A 12,425-nucleotide genomic window follows, 5' to 3' on the forward strand; every position below is an offset into this window, starting at 1 on the left:
CCCAAACCTTTTTATAAGACCTTTTGTCTTAAAGTTAAAAATTGCCCTGTGTCACAATCACTTTCTTGATGGTGCATAGTGAACAAATTTTGGTTAGTGCCTAGTTGTGTAAGGTTTGAAGCCTTGTTTATAGAGCTCTTGTTACTAATTGTGTAGACTTTTGCATGGCCTCGGGTATTTGTGGCTTAACAACATGAACAAATATGACCTTTATGTTCTCTTTCTTATTCTAAGTTTCATCCTCAGTGTAATAGACCACTTCCATGTCTATTTTTAAACCATTGTTCCTTTGTAGACCATTAAAAGAGGCCTCTTGATTACCACTCTCACAATTAGTAACATACATTTCAAAATATGTTGTATATAAATTTGAAAAACAAACACTTATTTATGTATCTTGAGTTTTTACAATGTGTACCTACATAATGATAGCATGTCATCCTTTTGCATATTTTTAGGCTTTATGTGTGCTTTTATGATTAGAAATTTCTTGATCTTTTCTGAAAACAATACACATAATGAAGAAAGTATTTGTTGAGAAAATAAAGAAAGCCAAAGCAAAATTATAATACAAAAGATAATTGATTATTTTAAAATTGCTCACTAATTCTGTGCCTGCAGTGCTGCTAATTTTAATGTCTGTTTTCCACTTGTGACCCCTACTCCTCTTGATTCATATTAGATCAAGACTTTGAATACTTAAGACCAAGATTTTAAATAACTAAACTTGTGGAATTAGGGAGAAAATTAATATACCTATAAACTATTAAGCAAAAATTGCATGAAAGGTGGACTCGATTTAAGTGAAAATACTAGATTTGTCAAAGGGCCCTTGGTCTACTGGTGAAGTTAAAGGTTCCCAAAGAGCCCACCAGAAATCAAGTCTTACTGAGTGCAAGACCCCAACATCTAAAAAGGGATGAGGCCAGGATTGTGCTACCCACATGACAAGAACGTCAAAGCTATAACAATTTCAGCTCCTGCAGAAAAACCAGCGAGAACTTTTTTCACACAATCTAATACTGTTTACTTTGACTTTCAATTTTTAAAACAAATTTATGAAGTTCCAATATCAGTAGTCTCACCAATAGATAAATTACATCGAATGCCCGCCAGATCATCGTGATCGTTATCCTTCGCCTTTTCACCAAGATCGTTTTTTAGATGCAGGGAAGAAAAGTGAGTGGACGATAATCACGTTTTGGGATAACGATGGCTTTTGGCTGCGTTTCTGGAGTAGATCAATTTTCAACGATTCACGTCTCTTCATTGCTTACTTTTTGACGTGTGGCTATTTTTAAATTATATTCAGTTCAATGGTCAAAAAAAGTATGGTTGTTGGTTGTTGGTTGTTGACATTTGGTAGTTTAATTGTTGAAAGGTGTGGCATTTCAGTATAATGTCGAGTTCTTGATCAAGATTTTATTCATGATCAGTGTAGATTATAAAACATTTAAACATAATGTTATAATTTAATATTTTTAAAAAATATTTTAATATTTTTAATGACAACAGCAAATTATTTAAATCATTAGATATATCAAATTTAAGCATTTAACATAATGGCTTGTTAAAAATAAAATAAAATTATAGACAGATGGAAATTAAAATAGAATTTATTAATTTAATTTAATAAAAGGTAATAAATAGTTATTGAAATAAAGATAAGTTTTCTAATCTTTACATTTGGTAAATTCATAAATCACATATTCAGATCTTTATGATCATAGCATGCGTATTTTTAGGTGTAAAGTTTGTTCAACAATATCTTATGTTTTTAAAGAGATTTTTCTACCTAGAAATGAGAACACAAGGGCTGATATTTCTTTTGTTAGCTTTGTAAGGAAATTTCAATTTGTGACCATTGTTAAGTAGCTTATCTACTTTGCAATAGCATAAGCATATAATAGCAAGTTCAATATTCAATGCTCTCATTCAAGCAGCAAGCAAATGATTATCTCTTGCTACTAATCACTTGCTACTATGAAAAAAAAGAAATCTATTCTTTATACATATGAAATTAATCGCTTAAAAGTCTTTCAAGAAAATTCTTGTAATTCAATTTCAGCACCAAAATAATAAAATGTTTGGTTAACTACGTGTGTAAAAATTAAAAGAGGCTATGGTGACCACTGGTCCATAATGGGACATGTAATAAATTTGGGTTTTAATAAACAATAATACATAGTGGTGACTGACAGATAATAATATGTCACACTTTCGAAATTTAAACAAAGAAATTATACTTAGAAACCACATTGGTCAATAACCAACAATCTAAACTTACCTCCAAACTTATCTTTGTCCATTGATCTGAATGCAACCTAAAAGTAGTGGCCAATCCCAAAGTAAACAAGGATGATAAAATCGATCATTGGAAATTCTCTCTGATTTGATCGATAACATTAACTAGTTTATTGATTACTGAAAATTCTTCGTGGTGAAAGAAAATCTTCTCCTACAGAATGAAAGACGGAGTTCAAGAAGAAGAATCAGGGTTGCAAGTGAGGAAAAGGCATAAATCTTGCCCCACCGACAGCAAGACCAGCAGCACGGCAGCCATGGCACCAGCGAGCTGCCATGGTTTTGAAAAATAAGCATTTACAAACTCACTCCACAGTTTCTTGTACTTTCTTCTTGTATATTTATGTAATCCTATTCTGACCTCATCAATTGGTTTACAACCCTGGAAATGAGAAATCCCTTTAGCCAAGTTGAAAAGAGCAGCCACTTCCTGGTTGCTTCCGAAGAAATTGTTAATTACCCCTGCCTTTCTGAGCACTGCAACATCCTCTTGGTTCTCAATCAGTTCATCCATAAGTAACATAAACTGAATCATTGGTTTTGTTCCATACCCTCCAACACCCACCTCCATTGCGCCAATGCCGGCCATGACTGGAGATAATACAGACGTTATCCTTAGTTGTGGGAAGTACAACACCGATGTTTTCTCATCAAACCTCATCCATTGAATGGCTGAAGAATATTCGAACAATCTTGTTGGATGTTGCCCGACTGCCCTTTCTATCTCTTCACAGAGCACTGGCTGAATCTTCACTCCTCCACGCACCAGTTCTGACGCTGTTGGAACCTTCAGATACGGTGTGTTGAATGGCATCTTATTTGCCGAGGAAGAGAAACGCCCAGAAATGGCTTTCATTGAATTAACCCATTTTCCATAGCATGTCTGCCTCTGATTTTGAGATGAATGCTGCAAGTCTAGCAGTTCATCATCGGTGTAGGAGCAATATTGATCGTTGCCCACCATGGAGCGGTAGACTACTTCCAGAATATGTTTCTTACAATACATTTTGTTAGAAACTCTAGCCTTCCACATAAAAATTTCATGTCTGAGTGCACTTGAAATCAACATATTCATTAAGTTTTCCACCTTTTGTTTCGCAGCCCCAGCAGAATCCATCTGGAATTTAAGAATATCCTTCAAAACCCAGAGAGGTATCTGATTTTCAAATAAAAGTATATCACTCATCAGTCTCTCTCTCATGGGATTCTGAAGATCGGCATCAAAGACTGGATCGTACTTCCACTTAAATGAACTCACTTCCTCATCATAAAAACTCTGGACATGCTCCAACTGAGATACTTGTGTAATTTCACACATATCTTGATTATTACTGCTAACTTTTATATAATTAACAAGAAATTCATAAACAAAACAGGCATCTCTGGTGACCATCCATGCTAATTCCATAGAAGTGAAAGGAATAAGTTCACCGTAAAACTTCCTTATCTTGTTGTCCTTGAGCAGAACGTGCTGTTCAACAATTGACTTGATAGAAACATTTGGATTTTTCCTCTGGATCCTCTTCTGCATCCTTCGAACTGCCTCAGATTTGGAATTCTCCATGCCTTGCAGCTCCTTCTTCCCATAATGAAAAGGGCCGATGGAAACAAGATGGGGAGTGTACAAAGCATGTTTGTAGTATGGCGGTAGCCTTGGCACTCGGAAGATCTGAGCAGAGGATACGTCTGGTATATCCTCTTCATTTATTGTCACATCACAACCCACTTGAATTACACAGCTGTTATCAATATCATTGCAGTTGTGAGCTATTACCATTCTTTTTCATTCAACTTTATCAAGTGATTGAGGGTCCTTTGCAGAGAGCATTACATAAATTACATATGTATGTGGAGATCTACTTGAAAATGTCGTCCACAAGTATTGTGATATCGCCAATTTTTCTTTCCAGACATTTCTTTTGTTGGCCAGATTATTTTCAGTCAAACTTTTTATTGAAACAATCACACTTCCCTTAATTGACCAGATATTTCAGGTCTGATGCTCTCTGTCAAAATGCTTTTTTTTTTTAATTGCTGGAATGAATGACAAAGAAATAGAGTTGGATACGTCTGAATGTTTCTAATAATGACAATTCATTACTCGCAATAATATTCCTCGAAAACGTGAGTTGGAAGAACTCTGTCTAAACTTCCCTTATAAAAACGTGAGTTGGAAGAATTCTGTCTAAAGCTTCCCTTAGAAATTTTTCGTATTGATGAAAAAGCCATTAAATAATAGAAACGGTTTCATAATTTAAAGTTTAAATATTAAGTCTTTTTTCATGTTTTATTTCTCGTCAAAGAAATATGGGTTGAATAATATGCGTTATGGTATTAGTTGCAAAACGTTTTATTATGATGAAAAAGTTTATAATAACAAAAAGTGATTAAATTCTAAAGTTATTTTATTTTCTAAATAATTATTTAGTGTTAAAATAATTTCTAATAAGTATAGTTTTTGATTTTTATATTTTTAATCTAATTTAAAAATATTAATTTCCTCGTTCTTTTTTTGTGAATTTGTAACTAGTATACTAATTTATTAATAGAAGGGACTATTCATCAAAAATATTATCATCAAATAATATATTATTAAATATTTTTTTATGTTGCATAGGCAAGAGTCTACAACACAATACTTAATTAAGAGCTTCTTATCCATAATTTTTAATTTTATAAACTACTATATAAGGAGGTTTGTGATTTTTAGTATTAGATCAATTTTTTTAATAAACTTCTTATAAGTATAATGATATAAATTATAATTGATGATAACAATGCATTTTTCAATGTAAGTGTTAGTTAATAACATTATATATCTAGAGAGAGAGAGAGAGAGAGAGAGAGAGAGAGAGAGAGAGAGAGAGAGAGAGAGAGAGAGAGAGAGAGAGAGAGAGATCATATAGAAAATATATTTGTTGTCATTTCCATTGTTGTCATGTCCATTATTACCATTAATGTTGTCTCGGCCTCCATTATCATTAACCCTATTGTTGTTGTTTCCATTGTTGGCATAACCTGGATTAATATTGATGCCCATCTATCTAGCCATTAGCTGCAACATCATATCTGTTTGCCTATTCTGCTCCTATTGCATCATATCCATTCGCCTATTTTGCTCCTATTGCATCATATTCTACTCCTATTGCATTCGTTGCCCCTCCTCTAATGTACCTAGTAACTTGAATATTACATTTTCTTGGTCGGAACTGGTATTTCTATCATCTCGATTACCCATGCTGCTATCTTGTTCGAAGAATGTCTCCTATGTGTCTGTATGACTAGATTGTATGTCCCTCTGCACAAACGAACTATCTCGTTCATTAAGCGAGTCCAAAATCCTACTTTGTCTTGCTCTCATATTGCAAAAATTATAAAGCCCTTATCGTATGCTCAAACATAAATGTTGAAGATCTCCACAAGATGGTAGGACTTTTGGCTCTGATACCACTATAATGGGCACCCAAGAATGCCCAAAAGCTGAACCAACTGCTGAAATTATATTAATTCTAAAAATGTTGCAATCAAGTACAAAGAGATGTATTCCAAAGGCCAAACCCTAAGGGAATGATGCCCAGAATGTTAGAACAGAGAATGAATATCCTCTATTGCCAAAAAAGGGAGTGTGATTCACACATCCAAGCTCTTATCAAATGTAAGTCATAATTATCCGATGATCAACAATAAAACTTTTAGCCCTATTTATCCTTTTCTTCATCCTTCTGGAAGGAACTAAAACATTAATTAATTGCAAGAGCTAGAAGCTTCCTCCTTCCAATAATTAATGCGTACCCTAGAAATTCTTCCCTGGCAATAATTAATTAAATCATGAGAGGCTTTGATCCTTCCAATAATTAATACATACCCTAGAAGCTATTAATACAAAGTCACCTTTTAATTTTAATTGAATGACTTCAATTTTTCTTATCCTCCACTTAGACTTTGGAGAACGTGAAGGCTAAAACATGGGAACATTACAGTGTGGTTGGAGAAATAGATGAGTTTCTTGAGGTAGGTGGTCTGGTGGAACCTATGTGTGAACTACTTAATTGTCTTAACCATTACAAGTGACTTAAACATGATCCTTGTATTTGGGAGTTACCATCATTAATTGTGACCTTACCTTGCCATTGTGCTAGTCTACTTGCATCATTTTCCTTCAATGTTGAATGCATTATGTTTTATATTTTAGCAATCACAACACAAAAATAAAAACTATAACCACATTGTTATAATTCATCTTAATTTTTCTTCTTTAATAATTAGAAAAATAACCATTTATGCATTTTCTTATTGGTTCATGTTAGTGAGAACATGCAATGCATAAATGAATTTTTTTTTTTTTTCATTTAATTTTAAATGGTAACAAAACAAATGGCATTGTTGACTCTAAAATTATATATACTAAACCTTCAACTTCATATTAATGAGTTTTGTCTACTTTAGAATGTGGTTATAGTTTTTATTTTTGTGTTGTGATTGCTAAAATAAAAAACATAATGCATTCAACATTGAAGGAAAATGATGCAAGTAGACTAGCACAATGGCAAGGTAAGGTCACAATTAATGATGGTAACTCCCAAATACAAGGATCATGTTTAAGTCGCTTGTAATGGTTAAGACAATTAAGTAGTTCACACATAGGTTCCACCAGACCACCTACCTCAAGAAACTCATCTATTTCTCCAACCACACTGTAATGTTCCCATGTTTCAGCCTTCACGTTCTCCAAAGTCTAAGTGGAGGATAAGAAAAATTGAAGTCATTCAATTAAAATTAAAAGGTGACTTTGTATTAATAGCTTCTAGGGTATGTATTAATTATTGGAAGGACGAAAGCCTCTCATGATTTAATTAATTATTGCCAGGGAAGAATTTCTAGGGTACGCATTAATTATTGGAAGGAGGAAGCTTCTAGCTCTTGCAATTTATTTAATGAGTTTTGTTGACTTTAGAAGATCATTTCAATTTATTTTTTCCTTGTGTTACGTGTGCTTGAATTTATTCTAATTTGGACTTCTTTGATAATACTTTCAAAGATGTATTTAAGTGAGTTCTAAGAAAAGACAAAACTCATTAATATGAAGTTGAAGGTTTAGTATATATAATTTTAGAGTCAACAATGTCATTTGTTTTGTTACCATTTAAAATTAAATGAAAAAAAAAAAAAATTCATTTATGCATTGCATGTTCTCACTAACATGAACCAATAAGAAAATGCATAAATGGTTATTTTTCTAATTATTAAAGAAGAAAAATTAAGATGAATTATAACAATGTGGTTATAGTTTTTATTTTTGTGTTGTGATTGCTAAAATATAAAACATAATGCATTCAACATTGAAGGAAAATGATGCAAATAGACTAGCACAATGGCAAGGTAAGGTCACAATTAATGATGGTAACTCCCAAATACAAGGATCATGTTTAAGTCGCTTGTAATGGTTAAGACAATTAAGTAGTTCACACATAGGTTCCACCAGACCACCTACCTCAAGAAACTCATCTATTTCTCCAACCACACTGTAATGTTCCCATGTTTTAGCCTTCATGTTCTCCAAAGTCTAAGTGGAGGATAAGAAAAATTGAAGTCATTCAATTAAAATTAAAAGGTGACTTTGTATTAATAGCTTCTAGGGTATGTATTAATTATTGGAAGGACGAAAGCCTCTCATGATTTAATTAATTATTGCCAGGGAAGAATTTCTAGGGTATGCATTAATTATTGGAAGGAGGAAGCTTCTAGCTCTTGCAATTTATTTAATGAGTTTTGTTGACTTTAGAAGATCATTTCAATTTATTTTTTCCTTGTGTTACGTGTGCTTGAATTTATTTCTAATTTGGACTTCTTTGATAATACTTTCAAAGATGTATTTGAGTTCTAAGAAAAGACAAAACTCATTAATATGAAGTTGAAGGTTTAGTATATATAATTTCAGAGTCAACAATGTCATTTGTTTTGTTACCATTTAAAATTAAATGAAATAAAAAAAAAAAATCATTTATGCATTGCATGTTCTCACTAACATGAACCAATAAGAAAATGCATAAATGGTTATTTTTCTAATTATTAAAGAAGAAAAATTAAGATGAATTATAACAATGTGGTTATAGTTTTTATTTTTGTGTTGTGATTGCTAAAATATAAAACATAATGCATTCAACATTGAAGGAAAATGATGCAAATAGACTAGCACAATGGCAAGGTAAGGTCACAATTAATGATGGTAACTCCCAAATACAAGGATCATGTTTAAGTCACTTGTAATGGTTAAGACAATTAAGTAGTTCGCACATAGGTTCCACCAGACCACCTACCTCAAGAAACTCATCTATTTCTCCAACCACACTGTAATGTTCCCATGTTTTAGCCTTCACGTTCTCCAAAGTCTAAGTGGAGGATAAGAAAAATTGAAGTCATTCAATTAAAATTAAAAGGTGACTTTGTATTAATAGCTTCTAGGGTATGTATTAATTATTGGAAGGACGAAAGCCTCTCATGATTTAATTAATTATTGCTAGGGAAGAATTTCTAGGGTATGCATTAATTATTGGAAGGAGGAAGCTTCTAGCTCTTGCAATTAATTAATGTTTTAGTTCCTTCCAGAAGGATGAAGAAAAGGATAAATAGGGCTAAAAGTTTTATTGTTGATCATCGGATAATTATGACTTGCATTTGATAAGAGCTTGGATGTGTGAATCACACTCCCTTTTTTGGCAATAGAGGATATTCATTCTCTGTTCTAACATTCTGGGCATCATTCCCTTAGGGTTTGGCCTTTGGAATACATCTCTTTGTACTTGATTGCAACATTTTTAGAATTAATATAATTTCAGCAGTTGGTTCAGCTTTTGGGCATTCTTGGGTGCCCATTATAGTGGTATCAGAGCCAAAAGTCCTGCCATCTTGTGGAGATCTTCAACATTTATGTTTGAGCATACGATAAGGGCTTTATAATTTTTGCAATATGAGAGCAAGACAAAGTAGGATTTTGGACTCGCTTAATGAACGAGATAGTTTGTTTGTGTAGAGGGACATACAATCTAGTCATACAGACACATAGGAGACATTCTTCAAACAAGATAGCAGCATGGGTAATCAAGATGATAGAAATACCAGTTCCGACCAAGAAAATGTAATATTCAAGTTACTAGGTACATTAGAGGAGGGGCAACGAATGCAATAGGGGCAGAATATGATGCAATAGGAGCAAAATAGGCGAATGGATATGATGCAATAAGAGCAGAATAGGCAAACAGATATGATGTTGCAGCTAATGGCTAGATAGATGGGCATCAATATTAATCTAGGTTATGCCAACAATGGAAACAACAACAATAGGGGTAATGATAATGGAGGCCGAGACAACATTAATGGTAATAATGGACATGACAACAATGGAAATGAGGCTGATAACTTTAGACATGTTGCATGGAAAACTCAAACAACCAACTCAAGACCTCTTCTACCCACCTTTCCACCCAGAGAACTAGTTCAACCGATTAATGAACCACTGCTTGTTGAGTTACAAGATCAGTTTAGAAGGGATTGGGAGGCCAGTGGGCCGGAGTTTCAGGTGGATATCTCTCTCAGAGATTACTTGGACTTGAGGATGAGACACATGCCCAGATCAGGAGGACGAAGTCAAAACTTTGAGTTGAGAAAGAAAGTGGGGAAACTTTCTTTACCTTATTATGATGCTCCAGGGAAGATGACTGCACAAGCTTGGGTGCAGAAGATGGATACATACTTGCAGTTGAATCTTATGCCTGAAGAGGAAGCTATAAAGTATGTAGCTATTCACTTGGATGGACCAGCACATGAGTGGTGGCACCATAGCATGGTAACCTTGGGACATAATCAGATCACATCTTATGAGGAGTTCACTGAGAAGCTCATAGAGAAATTTGATACTAGGGATCTGGAATTACAATTTAAGGAGCTAGCACAACTCAAGCAGTGGGGATCAGTTGAAACATATATCAGTGAGTTTCAGAGGTTAGCTTTGTTGGTCACAGATATTTCAGAGAGGAGGTTAGTAGTGTTTTTTATGGATGGACTCTCAGAACCCTTGCAAGGTTGGGTCAAGGGACATGACCCAAGTACATTGTAGGAGGCCATTAAAAAGGCTCATGACTTAGCACCTTCTTCATTTAGGGGCAAATTTCAGCACAAAGATTCTTATATGAAAAAGGACAAGGAGAAGGACAAAAAACCTTTTCACAAGGATGCTCAACCCAAAAGAGATAAGTTGGATAGTGACACCTTGAATGATTTAAGAAAGAAAAAGTTATGTTTTCATTGTAGAGAGCCTTGGGATTTATCTCATAAGTGTCCTCTCAAGGCTAAGGCAAATCAAATGGAGTATTTCTCAGTAGAAGAGTTACAGTTAGAGAGATAGGATCAACACTCAAATTCAGATGAGGATAGCACTATAGAGGAGAGCAGCATTCCCGAGGATGAGAAGTCATTAGCACGATTAATGGGGGCTCAAAAGGAAATCACATTCAAGGTCAGAGGTACTATCCAAGGGCAAAAAGTGATCTCACTCATTGACACTAGGGCTACACATAATTTTATAGATGCACAATTTGTAGCCAAGAGAGGTCTACAGACTGAGGAGCATGCCGGATTTAGAGTTATGGTAGCTAATGGTGACAAACTATTATGCACTCAGAAGATATCTAATCTTCACATCAAGTTTGGAGATGGCTATGAGTTAGAAGATGAGTTCTATGTGGTAGACATGGGAGACTATGATATCATCCTTGGAATGGTATGGATGGCCTCGCTAGTAGAGTTCATACTTAACCTAGAAAAATTGGAGATGAAGTTTCAGTATAAGGGAAGAACTATTGTACTTAGAGGACTTTTAGATGGGAGTTGTAGAGCAGTTTCCCTGAGGAGAATGCAAAATTTTTTTTTGGCATAGTAACATAGAGTTGGCAACAAAATGCTTCACTATGCCAACTTCACAAGAGCCACAGGTGAAGAGTCATCCACCAGAGTTTCAGGAGATACTTGACAAGAACACCAAGGTATTTGGCAAGATTCTGCATGGGGTTCCTCCTAACAGAGGGATAGAACATGTTATTGAGCTTGAAGAGGGAGCCAAACTAGTCATAATTACTCCCTATCGTCATCCAAAGAAACATAAGGATGAGATAGAGAAGGAAATTAAGGAGTTGTTGGAAATAGGGCATATCAGGCCTAGTAAGAGTCCCTTTGCTTCAACAGTAGTGTTGGTAAAGAAGAAGGAATGGACAATGCGCATGTGCATTTATTAGAGGGCATTAAACATGAAGACCATTAAGAAAAAAATCCCATCCCATGAATAGATGAGCTAATTGATGAGTTACACGGTGCATGCTTTTTTACAAAGGTTGATCTATGGTTAGGGTATCATCAGATCGGGATGAAGGAGGAGGACCTTGAGAAGACAGCTTTTTGATGTCACTATGGCCACTTTGAGTTTTTGGTTATGCCATTTGGGCTAACCAATGCCCCTGCTACATTCCAGAGTTGCATGAATCAGGTATTTAGGGAGCATCTTAGGAGATTTGTTTTGATTTTATTTGATGACATTTTAGTTTTTAGTAAGACTTGGGAGGAGCATTTACAACATCTTGAGATGGTGTTGTCTACTTTGGAAAAAGAATCATTGTATGCCAAGGAATCTAAGTGCAAGTTTGGGATGACTAAGCTACTATATCTTGGACATATTATCAGTGCAAAGGGAGTTCGGGTAGATCTTGGAAAGATTAGGGCTATTGTTGGTTGGCCTACTCCAACAAATCTTACACAGCATAAGGGATTCCTTGGTCTTTGTGGATTTTATAGGAGATTTGTTAAAAGATTTTCGCATCTCACTACACCCTTGACAGACCTTACCATGAAAGGGGCCTTCACATGGACAGAGGCAGCTCAGAGAAGCTTTGATCATTTCAAGAAGGTGATGTCATCATGTCAAGTACTAGCTCTACCAAATTTCACAAAGCCATTTGAGCTTCATTGTGATGCATCAGGAGATGGGATCGGAGCGGTCTTGATGTAGGAGAAGCATCCCATTGTTTTTGAGAGCAGGAAGCTCTATGGAGTGGAGAAAAGATATTCCATATATG

General features: G+C 34.7%; 1 protein-coding gene across 1 annotated transcript; it reads right to left on the reverse strand.

The window, feature by feature from the left end:
- Positions 1-2,479: 2,479 nt before the first annotated feature.
- On the reverse strand, positions 2,480-4,081 carry LOC149530916 (UPF0481 protein At3g47200-like). Its single transcript, XM_089808268.1, has one exon. It carries the CDS (start codon positions 4,079-4,081, stop codon positions 2,480-2,482), a length of 1,602 nt encoding a protein of 533 aa, XP_089664394.1.
- Positions 4,082-12,425: the final 8,344 nt, after the last annotated feature.

Source organism: Cupressus sempervirens, chromosome 11, assembly GCF_028749045.1.
Source record: "Cupressus sempervirens isolate cs-2001-9-10 chromosome 11, ASM2874904v1, whole genome shotgun sequence".
Classification (NCBI taxonomy): domain Eukaryota; kingdom Viridiplantae; phylum Streptophyta; class Pinopsida; order Cupressales; family Cupressaceae; genus Cupressus; species Cupressus sempervirens.